Source organism: Magnolia sinica, chromosome 8 (assembly GCF_029962835.1).
Source record: "Magnolia sinica isolate HGM2019 chromosome 8, MsV1, whole genome shotgun sequence".
NCBI lineage: Eukaryota > Viridiplantae > Streptophyta > Magnoliopsida > Magnoliales > Magnoliaceae > Magnolia > Magnolia sinica.
In genome coordinates, this window is record NC_080580.1 from 92,004,459 (window position 1) to 92,029,401 (window position 24,943).

General features: G+C 42.4%; 1 protein-coding gene across 1 annotated transcript in view; it reads left to right on the top strand.

The window, feature by feature from the left end:
- Positions 1-24,943, top strand: part of LOC131253723 (arabinosyltransferase XEG113) — a 34,789-nt gene extending 9,846 nt beyond the window's left edge. The window contains exons 9-13 of the mRNA XM_058254857.1: positions 15,240-15,353; positions 21,877-21,975; positions 22,090-22,209; positions 24,315-24,401; positions 24,501-24,943. Of these exons, the coding sequence (XP_058110840.1) occupies positions 15,240-15,353; positions 21,877-21,975; positions 22,090-22,209; positions 24,315-24,401; positions 24,501-24,668 (588 nt within the window). The 3' untranslated portion in view covers positions 24,669-24,943. The remainder of the gene's footprint in view (positions 1-15,239; positions 15,354-21,876; positions 21,976-22,089; positions 22,210-24,314; positions 24,402-24,500) is intronic.

Consider the following 24,943-nt stretch of genomic DNA (forward strand, 5'->3'; position numbering starts at 1 on the left):
ATTAAATTGTCCAAATTTTGGGCCCAAATCCATTAAGGCAACATCCTACTGCTCAAACTATGTTCCAATTGTCCACATTGTTCATATCAACATCCAAACTCTCATAGTGACATCCTCTTCCCAAATTGATTAAGAGAACATCAACCCGTGTAGAGACAATCATGTTTACCAAGCAGAGCATATGGCATGGATTAACAATCAATGTTAGTCCTTCATGGATTGATCAACACGAGGCCCCCTTTTTTTTTATTTGAAGGATAAAGATTATATTTTATTAAAGAGAAGGCCACAACACCAAAGAATTACAATACTCTCCAATCATTACCAGATAGGGTTTTATTTTGTGATGTCGGAAGAGGTTGTCTCTCTCAAGAGGCCTATTATGGAGGAGGAAATTAAAGTTGTTGTGTTTGAACTTGGGAGGGATAAAGCCCCAAGTTCAGATGGATTCCCTTTGGCCTTTTTCTAGGTTTTTGGGGACTTGGTTAAATTGGACATCTTGGGTTTTATTGAGGATTTTGTCTAGCCGAGGTAGATCCTTGTTGAGATGGGTTGTTTGCTTTTGTTTTTGGCCCTTGTTCCAAAGCTGGAGGGTGTTGAGAGTCTGAAAGATTTTCGTCCCATTAGTTTGATTGGCATCCCTTATAAACTCCTGGCTAAAATTTGAAGTTAGAGATTCAGGAACGTGCTTCCTAGTTTTATTTCTCCTTCTCAGATTGCCTTCATTTTCGAGAGGCAAATTCTCGATAGTGCTCAAGTAGCACACGAGTGCATCCACTCTTGTCATAAAGGAGGCATGAAGGGTATTCTTTGTAAGCTAGATCTTAAAAGTGTATGACTATGTTGATTGGTCATTCCTGGACTACATGCTGCTCGACTTGGGTTCAGGGTTAAGTGGAGACACTGGATGAAAGTTTGTCCTCCACTAGATTCTTCGTTCTTATTAATAGGTTCCCTTTCAGGCTTTTTCGAGCCACTAAGGGGCATTGTTAGGGGGATCCCCTCTCCCTTATTGTTGTAGTGGTTTTGAAAGCCCTGAGCAACATGATTTCCAGGGATCAATTGGTGGGTCTTTTCAGTGGATTCGAGGTTTCTAACTTTCTAAATCCCATCAACTGCCTTCACTTCTCTCATAACACTTTGCTCTTCTGTAAGGTTGAAGAATCTATGGTGATTCATCTCTGGATGATTGTGTGTTGTTTCAAAGTAGTTTTGGGGCTCAAGGTTAATTGGGCTAAAAGCAAGCTTCTGGGGATTCGTCTTGATGTGGAGGAAATCTCTCAGATGGCTATGTTATAAAAAAATAAAATCTCCCGGATGGCTAATCTTTTTTGCTGTCGGGCGAGCTTGTTTCCTTCATCATATTTGGGTCTCTCGTTGTGCATGGGAAGCCAACACTTCACCTTTGGGATAAGGTCATTGAGAGGTTGGAGAGAAAGCTATCCCCTTGGGAAAGTTAGTCTTTAAGTGTCAGATTGATGCTCATCAAAGTGTCTTTCTCTAACCTCCCAATCTACTTTGTCCCTTTTTCGTTGTCCTAGATCTATTCTTTCACGCATCGATAAGCTCCGAAGGGACTTCCCTTGGTAAGGCGGGGCCTCTGAGAAAAAGGTACATTTGCTCAACTAGAAAGAAGTTTGCTGCCCCTATGTTGAAGGGGGTGTTCGGATTAAGAGACTCGATCTCGACAATACTGTTTTATTGGGCAAGTGGGTGTGGTGGTTTGGGTCTGAGGATTCTAGTCTTTGGAAATTGGTTATTGTAGCTAAGTATTGTTTTTCTTCTTTGGGCTAGTGGACTGATGGTTCTTCTCTTTATCATGCCTTTGCTTTTTGGAAAGCGGTGGCTCAGGCGGCCCCTCAGGTTTTTGACAACATTAATTTTACCATTGGGGATAGTTCTAGGATTAGGTCTAGGGATGATGTATGGTGTGGGGATTCCTCCCTCTGCTTGTAGAAAATCGAGAATTTTTTTGTCCGTTCATTCTATTATGTCTTGGCTCAGTTTGGGTTCCCTTATGGTTGCAGTAGGCACACGGGCCATGTCTGTTGTATGAAGCTCTTACTAAAGTTGTGGCAATTGTTTAGATCGAGGGCAGAAGCCGAATCCTTACAGTGGTCAATCTTCGAAGAGGAGCAATGATCTTAACAAATATCTGCCTCATCTGCCTGAAGAACAAAGAATCAATGGACCATCTCTTTATTCATTGTCCCTTCTCCATGGAGGTTGTCTTGGATTCTGTCTTCGATTGAAGTCTCTTGGGTTATGTCAAGCTTTGTTTTATATCTCTTTACCTCTTGGCATAGTAGTCCCGAGGGTCGTGTGATCCTCCTCGTTGTGTTGGGGGCCATCTGGGGCATGAGATGCCAGATGTCTTCACAACCTTGGTGGTTCTAGCCTTGGAGTGTTTAATTGTGTTTCTTTGTATATTTCAGATTGGGCGCCCTAATGGGTTGTTGTATACAGTGTTCGAAATATCGATACTATCGGCCGATATATCGGCCGATATTATCGGTATCGCACCACGGCGAGACGAAACACCCCCGATAACACCCGGAAGATACAAAAAATCCAAAACTTAAGATATCGTACGATATTATCGTCGATATCGTGCGATATATCGTCGATATCGTACGATACATTGTCGACATCGCCGATACAACCCACCCCGATTTAGATATCGCGGTATTTCCGCCTCCATTATTGTCGGAAATCGACAAATAGAGTCACGGACAGTCACGGGTGCGTTTGCAGGGGACTCACAAGTCCCACTGTAGCCAACAACCCCCGACGATAAAAAGCCGATGCCGTAGGTGGTGGAGAATAAAAAAAAAAAAAGAGGGAGAGAGAAATCGGAGACATACCTGTAGCCGGAGGTTGTAGCAGTGATCGGAGGTGGGCCATTCGACAGGTAAGTAGCCTTCTTCCTCTTTCTTCGAATTTTTCTTGATATTTTCTTCAATTTCTCGGTTCCTTCGCTGATTGGAGCATGCCTGTGCGGATTTCTCGGCGATTCGGCGAGAAATCAGGCCGGATTTGAGGAAACGGAAGAGAAATCCTCTCCGGAACCCTCGCCGCGTGAAGGAGAGGGAAGGCTCTCGCGACGGACGGGGAAAATGAAGGAGACGTGCGGGACGGGTTGAAACAGGGATCGGTGCATCCCGTGGTTTACTGAGCACGTTCTTATCGTACTCAGTAAACTCAGTTGGGCCCACCTGTAAAGTATGTGGTCTATCCACGCCGTCCATCTGTTTTCCCATTTAAATTTAGGGGTTTATCCCAAAACTTAGAGGTGCAGTGGATCATACCACATGAAACAGTGGAGGTGTTTTAACGGTGGATGTTCAATTCAACTGTTTTGTAATTTGTGGCCCATTCAAACATTATATATGGTTTATTTTTGGGATAAAGCCCTGAAATTATCTAGTAAAATGAATGGACGGATCCGATAATATACATAAATCGTGGTGGACCTCAAGAAATTTTTAATGGTGAACGTCACTCTCTCCACTGTTTTCTGTGGTGGGGTCCACTCGAGCGCTGGATCTGACTTATTTTTTGGCTCACGCCCTAAAATGATCTGTTGAAATGGATGGACGGTGTGGATAGCAAAAATACATCATGGTGGGACCCACGTAACTTGGTGGCGTCACTTGAAATCGGATTGCGTACTGAGTTACTCAGTACGCTTTTATCGTACGGAGTAAACTCAGTTGGGCCCACTGTTAATGTATATGGTTTATCCACACCGTCCATCCATTTTTACTGATAATTTTAGGGGTTAATACCAAAATTGAAGTGAATCCAAAGCTCAAGGGGACCATTACAAGGGAAACAGTGTGGAATAATGATTTCCACCGTTGAAATCTTCCTAGGGTCCAAATTAATTTTCATTTGTCATACAACCTGTTCATTAGATCTCAAAGACATGGATGAAGAGAAAACACAAACATCAGCTTCATCCAAAACTTCTTTGGCCTCCAAAAAATTTCCAATGGTAGAGGTTCAATCAAACTGTTTCCTGTAATGTGGTCCACTTGAGATTTTAATTTGCTTCATTTTTGTGCTCTAGCTCTAAAATTATCTGCTAATATGAATTAACGGAGTGGATAAATTAAATAAATAACAGTAGACCCCACACAGTTTACTCAGTACGCTAAGGGTATTGCGTTACTCAGTACGCAATCCGCTTCGGACGCGGATTTCCTGCGAAAGGGCGCTGGAAAACTGCGTGGGGCCCAACGTGATGTTTTTAACAAATCCACCCCGTACATCAGTTTTCTGAGCTCATTTTAGTACTTAATACCAAAAATGAGAAGGATCCAAAACTCAAGTGGGCCGCACTAGAGTAAAAGGTGGGTAGGAAAATTCCTACCGTTGAAAACTTTCTGGAGTAGAAAGTGATGTTTAAATGATTATGTAGACCGTTAAAAACGTCAATACTACTTGGATGAACTTAAAACACAAATATTAGCCTGATTCAAAACTTCTGTGGCCCACAAATATTTCAACTGTGTACCTTCAATAATCACATTTTAGGTCCACTTGAGTATTTGATACGGTTCATTTTTGGCCTATCATCCTAAAAATATCTCGGAAAATGGATGGCCGGGGTGGATTTCTCAAAAACATCACGTTGGGCCCCACCCAGGTTTCTAGAGGCTTTCGCGTCCATCCGGTTCCGCGCAGGACGGGAACGGATTGACTACTCCCCTTGACACCAGCCCCGTGGCTGGTGTTCGGTGGTATGTGGGCCCCACCATGATGCATGTGTTTCATCCATTCCGTTCATACATTTTAAAAGATCATTTTAGCCCTTCATACTAAAAATAAGAGTGATATAAATCTTAGTGGACCACACCACATGAAAACAATAGTGATTGGATATCCAACATTTAAATCCTCCTAAGGCCTAATGTACTGTTTATCTGAAATCCAATCTGTTGATTAGGTCATAAAGACCCAGATGAAGGGAAAAAACAAAGATCAGCTTGATCCAATACTTTTAATGCCCCAAAAGGTTTTTAATGGTCAAAATTCATTCAACACTGTTTCTGGTGGTGTGGTCCAATTGAGGTTTGGATATACTTAATTTTTTGGCTAAAGCCCTAACATTATCAGGTAAAATGGATGGACGGAGTGGATAAAATACATAAATCAAAGTGGACCCCACAGATTTTACTCAGTGCGCTAAGCGTACTGAGTTACGCAGTACGCAATCCGCTTCCTGCTGTAAAAGGGGAGCACTGATGCTCCTCGAGCTCCAGCTGTACGAACGGTTCAAAGGAGATCAAAGTTACATTCATTTATTTATCAGGGCCCACTGTGGATTGCTTTGGTTAGGCAATCCTAACCATTGCATGTATGGCTTAGTCAAAGGATGGCTACCAAAAAGTGATGGGGATGGGTACCATCTTGCCTGATTGACGCTCGGGATAGGCAGGGGCTCTGAGGGCCCCACCATGATGTATGGGTTTTATCCACACCGTTCATCCATTTTGTCGTATCAAAATAGGCAGATCCAAGGCTCAAGTGGACTACACTAATGGAAGAAACGGTGATGATGAAGCAAGCAGTGGAAACCAGATTAAGGAAAACCATATTAGATTTCGAGCATCCATAGGTGGTGAAATTCCAATAGCGTGAGTGTGTGGGGTTGTGTCTGTGCGTGTGTTAAAAAAAAGAAAAAAGCAAAAAAAAAAGCTCTAAGGCTCCCAATAAGCTTTTAACGGTGTGCGTTCAAACACCACGGTGTGGTCCACTTCATCGTGGGATCTGCCTTGTTTTGGGCTTATACGCTGAAAATGATATGGAAAAATGGATGGACAGTGTGGATAAAATCCATACATCAAGGTGGCCCCACAGAGGCCCTGCTTGTGCTGAGCTTTTGAGATACGTGGGGTAGTACCCAATCTACGTCCACAAGATATAAGACCAAATAAAAAATGAATTAGATCATCGGTTTGGTATGATTTTCACTGGGTAGTCTAGCAAATATGTTCTAGACTTGATGGACAGTTCAGATTGATTGATGGAATTGTCAAAATGCCCCACTTCAACTAGAGGCACACTAGGTTATGTTGCTATGAGCCCAGCGCAGCATTTCTAAACACAGTAATAAAAAGGTAACGTGAACGCATGGCCAAGATAAAAAAAGAAAACAAGTTTTTCCCATCTATTTTGAAAAAAATGCTCCAGCGCCTTCGGGGTACTGTAAGTTATAGTACTTCTAGTTGCACCATGATACTTGAATAGTCCAATCTATTGATCTGTACCGTCCATTAGATGCACAATACATGTCATGGAGAACCATGTAAAAATCACACCAATCGGGCAAATCTAAGCGTCCAATGCCATGTACATGTGGATGGTGCTCTATGGACTATTCCTTAAAATAATCTAACAAAATGGATGAGTGTCATGGATATACAGCACATGCCCCAAGATGGGCCCTAACAAGTACTAATATAATATTATTTTACAGATAAAATATGTCGGGAGGAAGAGGAGGTAGGCAACCTGATATAGGGTGGACGTACGGTCGGCCCATTCCCGATAATCGATTCGGGAGTATATGTAATTTGTGTGGTCATGTATCGAGGAGTGGTGGGGTAACCCGCTTAAAGGAGTATTTAGCGGGAGGGTATCGCAATGTTGTGGATTGCCAGAAGTGCCCACAGGATGTGCGAGAACAGATGAGGACCATATTGAAAAAAAATGTGAAGACAAAAGATGAACGACATGCACGGGAGAGAGAGATTAGGGAGGAGTTGGGGCGGCCACCATATGCAGGTGAGGATGATGTAGTGGATCTCGATAATGATGATGATCCCGAATACAGACGTGCAATTCAAGAGTCCATACGGGATCAGTGGGAGAGGGATCAGGATAGGAGATGGGACACAAGTAGGCCTAGATTTGAGGGGTCTATCCATGAGCGTGGTGGGGGGAGTGGAGCAGGAGGGAGTGGAGCAAGGGAGAGTGTTAAGGGTGGATCAGGGGAGGGTAGTAGGCGGGGAGGAATATGGGGCATGGGCAGGAGTAGCAGCATGCGGGTACCGGATCTACCTTCAGATCCGAGGATGTACAAAGAGGCAGGAGGGACACAAAAGAAAATAAAAGAGATGTTTAGTGGAGGGGATGTGAGGAAAAAAGTTGGAAAATTTATAGCAAAATTTTTTATATATGATCAAATCCCCGCAAATGCCGCAGCAAGCCCGCACTTTAAAAATATGATAAGTGAAGTGCAGCGTGGGGGTGAGGGTGTGCAGCCTCCCACACCCGCCCAGATCATGGGAAAATACTTGGATGATGAACATGCAGAAATGAAGACATACGTTGATTCGTATCGGCAGTCATGGGAGATGTATGGCTGCACCGTCATGTGTGACGGTTGGACCGGACCGACGAAGATGTCGATTATAAATTTTATGGTATATTCCAGGGGACGGGCGGTGTTCCTAAAGAGTATAGATGCGAGTAGTAAGATCAAGGATTTTAACTACATTTACAAACTAATGCACAACGTCATGCAAGATGTTGGGAGGAGAAATATTGTGCAGTTTGTTACGGATAATGGGAGTGCATTTGTTAAGGCGGGGAAGGATATTCAGAGCAAGTATCATATGTATTGGACCCCCTGCGCAGCCCATTGCATCGATCTCATGCTGGAGGCGATCGGGGATAGGCCATCGGTGAAGACTGTAATTACTGATGCACGGCTTATCACAAACTTTGTATACAACCACAGCTGGTTATTAGCCGCAATGCGCGAGAGGTGTGGTGGGGATATAGTGCGCCCCGGAGCGACGCGGTTCGCCACAAATTATATTGCCTTAAGTAGCCTTCTCAAACACAAACAAGGGTTACGAGAGCTTTTCGCCTCTCATGATTATGTAGAATGGAAAAAGAGGTTGACAAAAGTAACCTATAGAATTGAAGAGTTGGTGCTGGGAAATTCATTTTGGGATAAAGTGCGTGGTGTTGTGGGTATTATAGAGCCTATTTATGTGGTGTTGAGGATGGTGGATAATGAGACAAATCCGTCGATGGGGTCGTTGTATCCGTCTATACAGCTGATGAAAGAGGCTATCATGGTTAAAGCTCCCAATGCATATAAGTGGGTGCATGCAATAATAGACGATCGTTGGGAAAGAACGCTTTCTCACCCACTACATCAGGCCGGTAAGTACCTATATGGATTTTTTTTTCCATATGCAATAATAAATGAGGGTTGTATTGATGTGTATATGTTGGTTTTCAGCATATTTCCTAAATCCCAAATACCACTACAGCCGGAACCTCTTCGATGATAATTCATTAAAAAGGGCTGTGCATGAGGTGTACGATCACTTATTCCCCGACTGTCCAGGGAAAGGCACATTTGGTAGTGAGGTAAATATGTTCCGCACTTACATTCTCCTTATCTTCATCTCAATCATTAAACACTTATTCTAATTGCTATACACCATCAACAGATTGTTAAATTCCGCGATGCAGTTGGGATGTTTGGATGTCACCCTGCAGTGAAGTCAAGGAACGCCATGATGCCATGTGAGTCACTGTAGTAAACTTAACTTTTATATTATTTTGAAAAATCTAGGATAATGAAAGAATCTTATGATATGCAGGCGAATGGTGGTCCATGTATGGGACTGACTGTGAGGTTTTACAACGACTGGCCGTCCGTGTGCTTGCACAGACGGCGTCCTCGTCACCCTGTGAAAGGAATTGGAGTACATTCTCCCTCATACATACAAATAAACGTAATAGAATAGGGTATGAGAGGCTTCAGAAGCTAGTGTATTGTCACTACAATATGAAGTTACGAGAGAGGTTGCTCCGCTCGGAAAGAAGAAGAAAAGCACAGGAAGACCCACTGGACCTGATGACGGTCGGACAGCATGCATATGTTGAGGATGCGGAGGATGACCTAGTTTACCAGTGGGTTAGGTCGGATGACTTAGATACCTCGGATGGGCGACCAGAGCCACATATTGCGGCAGAAGCAGAGACACAAGGGATTAATGTTGACAAACATGTGGAGCAGCAGAGGTCTCCTGATGAAGCATTCGACCCATTAACGAGGAGTCCGGAGGGCAGCCCGAGGCATTCACCATCACGCGGGACACGTGGCGGGGAAACATTATCTGACACCGAGACTGAGTCAGAGAGTGATGCAGGAAATGAGTCCGGTGATGATGATGGCGGCAATAAGGGTGACGATGACTCTGATGACAGTAAGGATGATGATGATGATGATGGTGGTGGCAACGGGGATGGTGGCGACAAGGGTGGGAGTCAGGATAAGAGGCCTCTTAGCCCTTTTACCGGGGAGGAGAATTTCGATCATTCCACGCAGGACCCTGACCACGGTTCTCGTCCAGGAGAACCACGACCTCGTCTTGTTTACAATAAAACATACACGCGTCAAAAGCTACTGCGTCAAAAGCTACTGCAGAAAAAGAAGACTCATAAACTTTCAGATTTTGAGGAGGAACTGCTAGCAAAATGCATGAGGGACACAAGCGTTCGTGGCAAGCGAGGTGGCTCTAGATTTGGATCACGGACGAGGGAGGGGAGCTCGAGTTACGGGCCACAACATGAATCTAGATCATAAACACTGGAGAGTAGCTCGAGTTCTGTGCCACAGTATGGGCTTGGATATGGACCTAGTGGATATGCGACGAGTGACTCCAGCAGTTACGACACATCATTTTTCAACCCTGGTCAGGAGTTCACTTCTACATATGGGCAAGGATATGAGCAGCAGTATGGATATGGCCAACAATATGGATACCAAGGAGCTTCATATGTGCCCTTCCCAGATCCATATCAGTTACAGACTGTGACGATTACACAGTACCCACGAATGGGCGTATTGATTCAGTTTGGAGAGGATGAGTACCAGCGTTATGTAAGGGAGTATCTTAATTGGTATCACTCTACTATGACCTGGGCACAGTATTGTCGATTTGTAGAGCAGCATTACTATTCCCAGCCCCGTCAAGATGGTGAAGATTATGAGCCACCACGCAACTCTGTGGGTCTAGGCCACAACCAGTCCCCACCATTGATATGTATATTTATCAATTTTTACTTCTTCTTTTGCTTGTCAATGAATTGGTTGTGTTTTCATACATGACTATGATATATTTATAAATATCATTCATTCAATTTAAATATAGTTGCATTAGTTCAGTTAAACACCGCATAACTTAGGACCCTATACAAAGGAAATTTATTATGTGCATCTTTTTTTTGAGATGTTATGATTTAAAAGTGTGTATTAAGGGCCTTTTTAACAATCCCCAAAGTTCCATTAAAAAATTCAACCATTTTCCCAATGTTTCCCCATGTTTCCCAAAAAGTGCGATAAACTATGCGATACAAACGATATATCCCGTGCGATAACCGATATGTATCTGTATCTCAAGGGTGCGATACATTGTGCGATACCGATATTTCGAACACTGAGTGATAGTGAAAGATCAATGATCTTATCTAGTGATAATCGATGTTCAATGGTTGGATCTAGTGGTAATGGACAATCAACAATAAGATCTTGTTATAAGAGACGTTCAATTGCAAACGATACCATTCTATTATGTGATGCAAACATACCAGTGGTGGATAATCTAAGAAAATTTTTGGGATGCTTTGAGTTAGTATCGGGATTAAAGGTGAATGAGAAGAAAAGCAAGATGTTGGGTATTGAAATCTCCAATGAGGAACTATCAACTTTTGCAAGAATGTTCCGATGTGGAATCGGATCCTTCCCCTCATCCTATTTAGGCATACCATTGTGCATAAGAAAACTACTGAAAACTTACGGAACAAGGTAATAGAGAGGTTTCAAAGGAAGCTATCAAGATGGAAGAGTTCACATCTCTCCCTAGCAGGTAGGATCACTTCCATCAAAGCAACTTTATCGAACCTTCCTATTTACTCTCTCCACAAGTTCCCGAAGTCAGTTTTGGACAAATTGGAGAAGTTGAGATGTGATTTCTTATGGTTAGGAGTGGAGGAAAGACAAAAATTCCACTTGCTTGGAGGAGTTTTGCAAGCCCTTATCAGAGGGGTGTGCAGGCATAAGAGTCCTAGATTCTATAATGTCGCTCCATTGGGAAAATGGCAATGACGATTTGGATTCGAAGCAGGCAGACTTTGGAGAGAAGTTATAGCACACAAGTATGGGGTCCAAGAGGGGGGGTTGGGAGGTGAATAGTTCATTGCATTATGGTGCATCTGGAATATGGAGGGCCGTCAATTTAGTAGGATCCTCATTTAAGCGTGGATTGACCTTCTCCCTAGGAAATGGGAATCAAATCCGTTTTTGGGAAGATACATGGTGTGATGATAAACCCTTGGAATCAGAATTACCATCTTTGGCAAGGTTGACCCCTTCCAAGAATGTACTAGTATCCACATGTTTTTCCTATGCTGGAGGAAGTGGAGTACGGTGTCCCCAGTGTAGAAGAGCTTTACCAGATGAAGAGGTAGAAGACTTTGCACAGCTCTTGGGGCGACTTCATAAATTCAACCCTCACTAGACTAGCCTTGCAAGACTCAATGGCTTAGAATGCTTCTCCATCAGGCAAATTTTCAGTCAAGTCCTTTTACAAGATGATTTGAGGCCTTGAAAGGTCTAGGGGCTCAGAATTTTTCCATGCGTATTGATTCTATGGGGCACCTTCGAAGGTTGTGTCCTTTGTTTGGTTGGCTGGGTGCAAATGTATTTCTACAATAGACAATCTTAAGAAAAGGTCCATGATTCTCTCAAGCATGTGCATGATCATCTCTTCATCCATTGCCCCTTCGTGTGACGACTCTAGAACACCTTTCTAGCATCCTACGGCGTGACATGGGTGATACCTCAGTCGATCGCTGATATGCTTTGGGCTTAGCATTGCATTCATCTTCCAATGGAAAAGCGAGAGATGTGGCAACTAGTGCATCTAGCAGTTTTTTGGAACATTTGGACGGAGCGAAATCGGTGTTACTTCCTAAACAAACAAGGACCATGGGAAGAAACGGCATGGCTCTCCAAGAGGCATGTTATGGATTGGGCATTAGGGAAGGAAAATGTAAACAAAGAAGAGCTGAGGTCAATGTTGGGACTGTAATTTGGAGTCGAGGGTAATGTCCCTTTTCAGGTGTCCCGGCCAGGTGCTCGAGGGTATCGATAAAATTAGAAGAGATTTTCTATGGTTCGGCACCGAAAACCAGAAGAAATTTCACTTACTAGACTGGTCCGAAGTTTGTAAGATTTTCAAGGAAGGAGGGGCTAATGTGAAGAACCTGAAATTGATGAACTCTGCGTTGTTAGCAAAATGGGTCTGGAGACCGGCTATGGAAAAGGAGGCCCTATGGACTTTAATCATCAGAGGAAAGTATGGCTCTTCTAATGGGGATTGGTGGCCTAAAGTCTTGTCATACTACAAGGCTTCCCATATATGGAAAGGGATCCTTGAAGTGAAAGATCCAGTCATTCAGAATAGTTGCTTCGAGTTGGGCAATGGTGCTTCAATTCGATTTTGGGAAGACTTGTGGATTGGAGAGAGGCCCCTCAAGTTTCAATTCCCGCAGATCTATCGCCTGTCCCCTAACAAAGATATTTCCATCATCGACTGCTACTCCTCGTCTGCCCACATTGTCTGGGACATCAGAACCTCTAGACATCTCGACGACAGCGAAGCCATGGAGTTTGAAGCCCTCATGGAGTGCATCCTTAGATCTGCTCCCCACAGTAATCAACCCGATGGGCTTATTTGGCAGTTAGAGAAGTCAGGCCTTTTCTCTATTAAGTCTCTCTATTCAGTCTTGCGCCCTGTGATTCCTCACGTGCAATAGGCCTCTCCGTTCATCTGTAAATATTCCATCCCTCCTAAGTTTATCTGCTTCCCTTGGCTAACAGGTCGCAACAGAATACTTACAGTTGATAATCTGATCAAGCGTGGCATGCAGATATTAAACATTTGTCTGTGCTGTATGCGGGAGGCTGAATCGGTCAACCATCTACTGGTTCACTACCCTTTTATGTCTAAGGTTCGGGCCGACTTCTGTCAGAGGTTTTCGGTGTCCTAGTGTGACCCTGGATCGGCCGCTTCATTACTCTCTTCTTGGAATGGGCTCAATCTTGGGAAGGTCAAGTCTATCATTTGGCGCATGGCCATTATTGCAATCTGGTGGGCTGTTTGGGAGGAAAGGAACAATCTCTGTTTTAATGACGTATCCTCGTCGGGTTCGGTAGTCAGATCTAGGGCTAAGAAGCTGGTGATAGAATGGGCTTCTAATGTTAAAGACTTGAGATTTTGTGATTTTACTTTTCTAGGTTGTTAGGGGCTGTCTGCTATCTCAGCAGCGTTGCCCTTCTTCCCTTTCCTTTCTCTTCTTCTGTTTTCCCTTTGTCTCTTTCCCTTTGTTGTTTCTTCCCTCTTCCTAATGAAGTTTCAGTTGCATTTTTTTTTTTTTTTTAAAGGGGGATTTCTTCTCTTTACAAACTTTGATGTACAAAGTGATTAGGTGGGGATATTTTTTTTTTTTTTGCTGTTTGACTGTTTTCATACAGTTTGCTAATAAATTATATTCATTACTCTTCAAACAAAAAAGAAAAAAGAAAAAAGAAAAAAAGGGGTCATTCAATGGTTGGATCTAACAATGATGGACGACCAACATTCAGATCTAACAATAACAGATGGTGAACAATTTGATCTGGTGACGATGGATGATCAATAGTCAGATCTAACAATAACAGATGATCAACTGTCAAAGCAAGCAATCATTTTGCACAAGGTTCTTTTGATAGTAGGGCTCACCTTCTGCATATAGGGCAATATATGCTTGTGGTGCTAATTGTGGGGATATGCTTGATATGAGTTTTGCTACTAGGAGAGGCCAATATTTGCTAATTTTGGACACAGTTTGTCCATACTACAGCCTACTAACGGATTGGTTCATATTACTTGGTCAATCTAAAATTTCTACCTTATCCTGCTCATTATAGGGTCCCCTAGATGAAAGGCCCATATATGGTACATGTACGTACATGTGAAGTATCTCATGTATACTCATGTCACTTATTTGAGTCGTGCAATTTGCATGCCTCGTCACTGCTAAACTGCAATTTGTAGCAAGTACCAAACAGATACCACAATGGGAACTATATAAGATCTGGATTTAAGGTAGGCAGGCCAAACCAACAAATTATTCTGAAAACAAAACGTTGAAAAATAAAGAAGAGAAATTTCCGATGACAGAAGCTTACAATTGTCAAATCTTTCCTATCCAAACAAACACATTAACTTATGGATTGTAAGAACCACCTGCAGTAGCTGGCATCAAACTCTCAATGGAGAGGGATTTGTTACCATGTTTGAGAACTTTCTCCAGATAACAAATTCTGCACATTGTTTTCGCTAAGCAACTTACAATTAAGATTTTAATAATATGGCATCTTGAATCCCTGTTTGCTGCAAGACTGCCATTTAATTTGCTATAGACTAAATGTGAATTTTAAGTTGTAGTGTTTGCTTCATAAGTTAAAATGATATGGAATTGGTTTTTACGACGGCAAGAAGTTAATAACTTGGTGAATGGACCTTGAGTGTCCTAAGGACCATCAATCATCTTCCTCGAGTTTGAAAATGCTAAGCAGGAAGCCAATCATATGGTACAAGCTAAAAACTTTGGAAGAAAGCAAATCTAAATGTTGAACTAGGCAGAATTAATTAACAACTTAGGTCTATGTCTCAGTGTGGCATTCTCTCACTTGGAATGAAGAGACTGAATTGCCCTTAATGACATTCATATGTCTTGCCATAAAGATATAGCAAAACACTACTCAGTACGTGACATGCCCATGGTTGAATAAAGTCATCTTGGGATAGGATGAGCTAATTGGACAAATATGTTAGAGAAGTTAAAAATAAGTTGAAAAAGACTAGGAGCATGGCTAAGTTGGGACATACAAGTTTAGGCAAGTTTGGGCTTCAGCTTTCTGTGTGAGCGTTGAGATGATGTAAAATTTGCATGGCATGTGAGCTTGTGGTGTGTTTAGTATTTACAAAATAAAAAGTACAACAAATATAATGCTTTCAGTGAGATTGAATAAATTGGTTATAAATCATTGATACAGTATTAAATACATGATTCAATTAATCAAGTTATTCATGGCATTGTTGTACTGTGACTGCTTTGAAGATTGAATTCCTTGACCTGACTTTCTTTGCTTATTTTAGGTGATGCCTCCGTTGTGGTGCAGGTTGGATAGACTATGGTTTGGACATCCTGGAGTTTTGCAAGGAACAATGACAAGACAACCTTTTCTCTGCCCTTTGGATCATGTTTTTGAGGTATTATCATTTTGCGAATGGATTGATAAGAATCACCATCATCTTCTAAGCCTCATTCCAGCAAATTGAGCTGAACCGATTAATGAATATGACTTGGAAATTTTCACACGAACACCGAGTTTCCTGAACTTCCTTTCTTATAGGACTTCACATTTATGAGATCGTCATTTCGTCACCTGATTAAGAAGAACATGACATGGAAATTTCCACATAAAGTATAAAATGTCAGTTGGCATATAGTTCTAAGTAGGGCTGGGGTTCTCTCTCTCTCCCTCTTTCCCTCTCCCTCAATCTCTCTCTCTCTAGCTTTGGATGTGAGAAAAATAATTCACAATTCACAACTTTGGATGTGAGATAGTTCTTTCTATCCAACACAATACAAAAGAGCCCGTTTTGTAACTTTTGGAAATTCTAATAATAGAAAAGTTGTTGGATATATAACTGCATACTATGATGAAAGAACATATTGACTAGTGTGTAGCTTCTATTGAAGAATCTATTAGAGTAGGTTTCAATCTTGGGACCTGTGGGTTATGGGCCCATCATGCTTCCACTAGGACTGCTACAACACTCTGATTTGTTGCCTGATCTTGGGCTTATTGGAAAGATAGCGTTCCCAATTGTACCAATTTTGGGTCATTTTGATATTGTTTAGAATTAGAACAATGGTTAGAATTAGAGCTGGGCATCAGTCCGAGTCGGAACGGATTGGGTCCCACCCGATCAGATCCGAAATCTCAATAGCTTGACTTGAACTCGTTCCGATCCGGGATCGAGTCCGGGTCACCTGACTCGGACAGATTCGAAATTTGAATGGGCTGATCCGAGTCCGATTCCGACTCGGTGATAAAACTAAATTGGATCTTCAAACCAATCCTTAATCATATTTTTGTGTTCAACGCTTAAAATCATACCTCAAAATGAATGAACGGCTTAGATCAAACATATACATCAAGGTGGGCCCCACATAACTATGAGAAAAGTGCATGAAGCTTCATTTGGACGTTATCATGTTGATGTGCACTGCACGGCACTTACTTTCTTTTCACACACGTTGTGGACGTGACTGACTGTATTGAGGTTACTGGTTAGCAAGTCCTGTGAGTCTGACGGTGGGGTATGTGTTATATCCAAACCGTCCATTCATTTTGCGAGCTCGTCTTAAGGCTTGAGACTAAAAATAAGACAGATCTAACTACCATGTGGACCACACAAATTGTTTAACGGTGAAAATCATTCTCTGATGCTATTTGTGGTGTGGTCCAGATGATCTTTGGATATTATTCATTTTTTGGAAAAATGGTCTGTAATGGTCTCTAAAAATATATGAATGGTGTAGATATAATAAATACATCACTGTGGGGCCCATGTAACTTTGATAACCTTTGAACCGTTCGTACAACTCGGAGCTCGAGGAGCGTCCGTGCTCATCTTGGCACGACACGTACCTACAGGCTACAGCTAACGCCTGTGTGTGGTACACCAGTAAACCAACTTGTTATTGTACACCCTAAATTCTATTGGGGCCCACCTTAAATGCATATGATTTATCCACGCCGTCCATTCATTTTTGCATATCATTTTAGTGGTTGAACCCAAAATTGATGCATATCCAAAGCTCAAGCGGACCATACCACAGGAAAAAATAGAAAGATCAATAAGAACTACCCCGGATCGGGTAGGATCGGATCTGTCCGGGTCCATTCGGGTCGGGTTTTCGGGTCGGGTCTGGTCGGATCAGGCCAAATCCGAACTCGACCCGAAATATTTCAGATCTAAATGGGGCTACCCGATCAGCACCGATCCAGACCGTCGGTTCGGTTCTGGTCGGGTCGGATCGGGTCTGGTCGGGTCGGATCCACCGGATCGGGTCCTTTTTGCCCAGCTCTAGTTAGAATATGTTGAAAGTTAGGTTACCTCTTTGCCTGAGTTTTTTTTTTTTTCTTTCTTTTCTTTTCTTTTTTATGATCATGTGGAAATTTTATTGGTAGTAGGGAAAAAGATTAGGGCCGTTTGGCATCTCTACTAAGAAGAACTTATTTGCTTATTCTTAAAAAATAAGCTCTGATCTTCGAAATAGACTGTTTGGTAAAGCTTTAATTTTAGAACTTATTCTTTTAGAATCTAGCCAAAAAGATTTTTAAAAAAGTGATGGGGAGGTAACTTTTTCTTTTAGAGCTTATTTGGCTTGAGCAAGTAGATATTTTTGGACAAGTTTGTCCTTAAACTTTTTAAGAAATTCCCATCTTACCCTCCTCTCTTCTCTTTACAATTTCTTTAAGGTGGACCCACATGATGAGCAACCCATATTGAAGGTGGGGCTGCACATGATAAATGGTCCACATCAAGGTGGGCTCACATAATGCATACTCACATCAAAGGTAGGCCTTACATCAAAGCGTGGCCCCACATGATGATGACTTGCATCAAAAGTGGGACCCATGTGAATGGTGGACATTGAAGGTGGGACCACATGATAGAAGGTTGACATCAAAGGTGGGCCCACATGATGAACGACCCATATTGAAGGTTGGGTCCCACATGATGGACGGTCCACAACAAGGGTGGGACCCACATGATGGATGGTGAACATCAAAGGTGGATCCCACACGATGGATGACCCACATCAAAATGTGGCCTCACATGTAGACTGTCTACATCAAGTGGGCCCCACATGATGGATGGTCCATAGCAAAGGTGGGAACCACATGATGGATGGTGGACATCAAAGGTGGGCCCGCATGATGAACAACCAATATTGAAGGTGCCCCCCACATGATGAATGGTCCACATCAAGGTGGGGCCACATAATGTACGGTTCACATCAAAGGTGGGCCCCACATGATAGATGACCCACATCAATGTGTGGCCTAGCATGATGGACCATCCACATTAAGTGGGCCTCACTTGATGGACGGTCCACATCAAAGGTGGGACCCACATAATGGATGGTTGACATTAAAGGTGGGCCCACATGATGGACGGTTGACATCAAAGGTGGGGCCACATGATGAGCGATCTGTATTGAAGGGGGGCCCACATGAATGGTCCACATCAATGTGGCCCACATAATGGACGGAGTGGGCCACACATGATGGATGGCCCACATCAAAGTGTGGCCCATCATGATGGACAATCCACTTTAAGTGGGCCTCACTTGATGGACGGTCCACATCTAAGGTGGGACCCACATAATGGATGGTTGACATTAAAGGTGGGCCCACATGATGGACGGTTGACATCAAAGGTGGGGCCACATGATGAGCGATCTGTATTGAAGGGGGCCCCACATGAATGGTCCACATCAATGTGGCCCACATAATGGACGGAGTGGGCCACACATGATGGATGGCCCACATCAAAGTGTGGCCCATCATGATGGACAACCCACTTTAAGTGGGTTCCACCTAATGGACGGTCCGCATCCAAGGTCTTGCGTGATAGACAACTCATATCCAAAGAGGCCTAACATAATGGATGATCCACATAGAAGTTGCACCCACACGATGGATGGTGGACATCAAAAGTGGCCCCCACATGATGGACAACCCACTTCGAAGGTGGGGCCCACACGATGGACACATCAAATGTGGATTCCACATGGTGGGTAGTGGACATTGATGTAATGGAATTGTTCTAATCTTTAAAAATGACATCAATTATCCCTAGAAAAAACTCTTATTTAAATGTTTTACCAAATGTGCTTATTTCATATAAGAGTTTTTTTTGGTTTTGAAAATTAATTTTACGAAACGAGCTTATTTAAAACAAGAGCTAGAATAAAAAGAGCTTATTAGAGTAGCTCTTATTTAAAAAGCTCTTATTAAATTAGAGTAGAGATGCCAAACGAGCCCTAATAACAAAAAAAAGGGTGAAGAATTGGGTTTAAGACTGAGGGTAGAATAAGCCAACAATTTTGCAAGCAACTATGCAATCTTCCGTCATCTTATTTGGTCTTCTTCCATGCGTTGGCAAACCAGTAAAATAAATATATTTGTGAAAAGAGTTGAAAGGAAGCTTTTAGGATGGAAGAGTGCATATCTGTCCCTTGGGAGTTGAATTACTATGGTAAGATTGGCGTTGGTAAATATGCCTATTTGTCCGTGTGTCAATGCTTGCTAGTGCTTGGAACAAGTTGGAGAGAATTCAAAGGGATCTTAAGAGAGGTGGGAGATTGGCATAAATTTCCTCTGCGGAAAGGGGAGAAATGTGAAGGTTGAAAGAGCATGGAGGCTAGGGATAATGTGCTGAAAAATATGAACATCCTGTTTGTGGGAAAATGGCTATAGAGATTTGGAGGATGGAATCCTTTGGTAGGAAGTCATCTTGTGAAAAAATGGCAAGTGTCAATGGTTCATTAAAGCCTCATCTCAATATGTGTCTGTTCTATTGAAAGTGCTATATAGGGTAATGCAGGGGCATTTTCACATTGGGCTCGAGTGGGGTCGCTTGTGGGATGCAGGGGCACACTCGGGGTGAGTGACTAATGCGATTTGGGGCCCACGGGGGAGGTCTCGTGTTCGAGACTCCTTACCAGGGGTGAGTAATGCGCATTTCACACCGGGCTCAAGTGGGGTAGCTGTGGGATGCGGGGATACACTCGGGGTGGGCAGCCCATGTGATTTGGGGCCCATGAAGGGGGTTCGGCCGAGGTCTTAACCCATGAGATATGGGGCCTGGGCTATGAGATAAAGAGATTAATTCGCCATACTCTAACAGTTCGAGTTTTTAGAGCAAGTGGTTGATTGTCCTACATCAAATTGGTATCAGAGCGGGAGGTCTTGTGTTTGAGACTCCTCACCGGGGGTGATTAATGCAGGGGCATTTTCACATTGGGCTCGAGTGGGGTCGCCTGTGGGATGCAGGAGTACACTCGGGGTGGGTGACCCATGCGATTTGGGGCCCATGAAGGGAGTTCGGCCGAGGTCTTAACCCATGAGATATGGGGCTTGGGCTATGAGATAAAGAGATTAATTCGCCATACTCTAACAGTTCGAGCTTTTAGAGCAAGTGGTTGATTGTCTTGCATCATAGGGTGGGAAAGAATTTCAACAAGGAGCTTGCTTATGGTATTTGGGATGGGTCGTGTACACAATCTTTGAAGCATGTGTGGTGAGTCTTGATAGACCTCTAAAACCTTGTCTATACTCGATTGTAACAGGTGTCATTTGAGAAAGAAGTTATGGTATCTCAATGCCATAACTTTTTGTGGATTAGGTAGTACGAACCTGAAAATTCTCTAGGGGACCTCAGTGAAGACTAATGTAGAGAATTGCAAGACTCATGGAGCAATGGCATAACTGGAAGCCTGTGCTTGGACAAAGGGAATGATGGAATTGGAAGCCTAAGAGATTGGGATGCTTCTCCATGAAGTCATTCTATTCCTCTTTTTCAGGTGATAAAATGGGTCATGCAAGGGTGCTCCAAAGGTGATTGCTTTTGGCTGGCTAGTTGGAAAGGACAAGGTGCTCATAGTTGATCACCCAAGGAGCAAACAGATGATCAACCAGCCTGTTTTTTGTTTCTTTGTTTTCTTAATGCCCATTTCCAGGGTTTGCTAACCCCACAGACACCCCTCCTCATGCACCTCTACATGTAGCGGCATGCCAACCGGCCACATCTGCTAGGTGTTTGAACCATGCATCAGGTAGGACCCACTGTATGGATCATCATCATCATCTAAGCCTTATCCCAACTAATTGGGGTCTGGAGGTCTCTTCTTACTATCTTGACCCATGTCCTTTTGGGTCTTTGCCTTGCCATTTTAGAGCCTTCAACTTGAACCCCTCACTCCTAACTAGTGCAGTTCTTGGTATCTGTTGCACATGGCCCACTGTGTAGATGATATGCCCAAAAATTAAGGCCCATCAGGTAGGCAGTAGGACACACATGTATAGAAGTGGATGGCCTCGAAAAACATGTTGTTTAATGGTTACCTAATGGTTAGACAGCCAGGGGCTTTGGCCAAATGACCTAGATACCTGATGCATGGTTCAGATGTCCTGCACAACCGGCACATCTTACTTTGTGTAGAGGTTTATGTGGGGCTGGCAAACATCTTGGTTTTCAATTATCTAAAGACAAAATATCTTTGTTTTCTCTAGCTACAAAATTTTAGGAGCTCATGTTTGATATCTGTTGTAGTTTTTGCATATGCCATCTGCCTTTTCATGCTGATTGTTGTGATTCTGTTTGGTTTCTTGCATTGGTCGATGACTGTTGATTTAATACATGGTTAACTCAAATTGTGCAAGAAAGTGAAAGGTAATGCGATCACCTAGAACCATTGCTAGTTACCTTTGGCCTAACCAGGCTAGAAAAAGGCCTGCTAGTGAATCTATTATTCAAAATCTAGTAGGATGGTGTCCAACTGCCCAAGATTTCCTTCCATTTAAGGATATATGCTAATTTTTAACTCTCATTTTCCCCATCATTTTTAAATGGTCCTTTTGAGGTTTCTGATCCTAACCACAAATTTCTCCCAAACTCAAGAAAGTGACAGGAAGCCATGCTTTAAATGCAGGTGAATGTTATGTTGAAAGAGCTACCAGCAGAGGAATTTGGCCCTGGAATTGACTTTAGAGAATACTCTTTCCTTGAGAATCCATTACTGCCCAAACGGGTAGAAATCATATTCTGATTTATAGATGTCTTCAGTAGTAGCTTATTATTATTATTATTTTAATATTTTTGTGTCTTTCCCTGGACCATTTGTTTTTCCTCTTGATGGTTTCAGGTAAAGGAATCATGGCTTGAGGTTCAAATTTGTGAAGAGCAATCCCCAGATTGTCATATTGCCAACGAAACAAGTCAATCGAAGATACTCAGATTTCCTAAGCATAGCAGTGAGGAAATGGTAAAAAAATTGCAAACCAATGTAAACTCACTTCTCATTAGATTGTGGCTGATTCTTCCTGGTTTTTGGCATTGATTTTATCATTTTAGTCATTATCGGGTTTGCCGACCCCAATTAATTGGCGTAAGGCTTAGATGATGACGACGACGATAGTCATTATTGGGTTTCATGAAACTAAACTGGTTTTCTATTACTCATTTATTTGTTGTTTAGATATTCACATTGTTTTACAGAAAAATATCCAACTTGAATTTATGAAATGAAATGTCATTTTTTAGACCATTCTGCTAAGAAAACTACTAAATGGGGTACAGTTCCTGATTAAGTAGAGATGCTTGGTTAACACCTACTAAGGCAAAAGGTTCTGCCTTTTTCAGAATCTTGAAACAATTAGTTCAACAGAACCGATCAACTACAACCGGCTGCATGCTAACTTCTCATGCAGCTCCAGTCCATTCTTGTCAACATTACTATGCAAAGAATAGGCCCCATCATGAAGATCGCCCATCTCAAAAATCAGGCTGATCCACGTGTTAGGTGGACCACACTTGTATGCTGATTTGGGCCACAGTTGTCCATTGGTTCAACGAGTGCGGCCAAGTGATGAGCACACGGTCTGATTTTTTGTGCCAGATGATCTTCATGGCAGGGCCTATGTTATTTGGATGGTATGGATTTTCTACAGAAGTGGCATGTAGGCCCGAAAGATGAGCCTGCATGATGATTTTGCATATTACATCCAGCTTTAGGTGGTCAGTACTCTTAGTCTACAGTATTTCAGGGATTTTTTTTAAAGAGGTATTTTTGTACGTGGGTGCTCTTTCTAATAAAGTGGTTTTTCAAAATTCCTCGAGAACTTTGATTTTAACAAACAATGCCTTGACCTTTTGATAGTAGCAAAATGTGCTTCTCAGCCTCAGGGGTTAAAATGACCAAAGTATCCTTATTATTATTTATTTATTTATTTATTGCTAAAAAGTAGCAGAGCCAAGCATTGTGGGGCCTATATGGTGTGTGTATGACATCTGAACCTCCCAACAGGCACAGCCCAACATGATTATCGGATGATTAAAAAAATCAAGCAATCTGATCATAAGGTGGGCGAAACCATAAAAATCATTGCACACCACCCATAAACCTTCGAATTCACGTGGCCCATATGATGATTGGATCAGCCTGATGTTCAGTTAGTCTGATCATCATGATGGGGCGCACCTGTTGGATGGATTGGATGTGATGCACTTACCACATAGGCCCTACAATGCTCGACTCTACCTTTTAGAAAAGAAACGAGACGAGGAAAATTAGGCCTTTTCACCCCCAATAACCATGTTTTGGGACTTAAAAAATTCAAGGTGTTGTTTACAAAATCAGAACCGATGCAGAATCTTGCGGTCAAAATCGCTTTAATAAGTGTATCGAGTGCTTTTTTTCCCTTCACAAATGAGTGTCTTACTCGAATTACCTTAAATCTTTTAGGGCGTGTTTGATTTTTCAATTCACCGGAAAATACCGTGTAAATATCTAATGATTATTTCCCCTGTATTTACTTCACTCTTTCCAACGTTTGATTTAACCACATGCTTTTTTGACTCAAAAATCGAGAACACTACAACATATTTGTGGGTTCCACCGCGATGTATATCGCTTATCCACACCGTTCATCTATTATGCCTAATGCATTTATGGCATGAGCCAGAAAATGAGGCATATCCAAAGCTCAAGTGGACCATGCCATGGGAAAAAAGGGAATTGAATACTTACCATTAAAAACCTCTTAGGGCCACTGTTTCTTGTGGTGTGGGCCATTTGAGTGTTCGATGTGCCTCATTTTTCAACTCATGCCTTAAAATAGTGTTTAAACAGCTGGACGGAGTGAATATATTATATACATCACCTTGGGGTCCACAAATATAAAAGAGCTCTTTTGAACTGGTTTCCAATGTAGCAAGTACGATGGATTTTCAAATGATTTTCAAATGGGTGAAATGGTAATAATTACCCATTTCAAGGGTATTTACACAGGCTCTGAAAAATCAAACACGCCCTTAAGGTTATGTTCATTTCACTGACGGCCTAGCTGACCTTTGCATTTTACCTCGCAGTTCACAACAGTATTCTCCGCTTACAAGGATATCAAAGTCATACAGTTCTCATCCATGGAGGACACCTTTCAAGGTTTTACTGACAAGGCAAGTTGTTCAGGTTCTCTCTGTTTGTTCTTTTGTATATCTCAGTAGCTGAACTGAAATGATTCTATTACCTTTGTGGGATGATGCAATTGTAAATAGGTGAGAGAGGCCAAGTTCAAGAATCGTTTGAAGCGGTATGTCGGGATATGGTGTTGTGTGGAGAACCGTGCTCGTGGTCACATATATTATGATATGTACTGGGATGAGAAACCTGGTTGGAAACCAGTTCCACCAGCAACACAAGAGGATGACCATCCACCATGGTAGATGCATGATCCCTGGCTATTTGTTAAAATTGCATGGAGAAGATGATGCCTGAGAGAATCAATGTCATGCAACCCCTGAGGCATTTCTTTCTTCTATAGGCCGAAAAAGCTAGACATAGGGACGAATGCATTGCATACTTGGGGTGGAAACCCCTTCACATGCTTTTGTAAGACAGTAGCAAAAATTTTGACATTCCAATTTATTCTCGAATTCAGTTAAAATAATCAAATGGAATGTGTCTCCAAATAAGGATTTCATGCTGGTTGTGAGTTGAA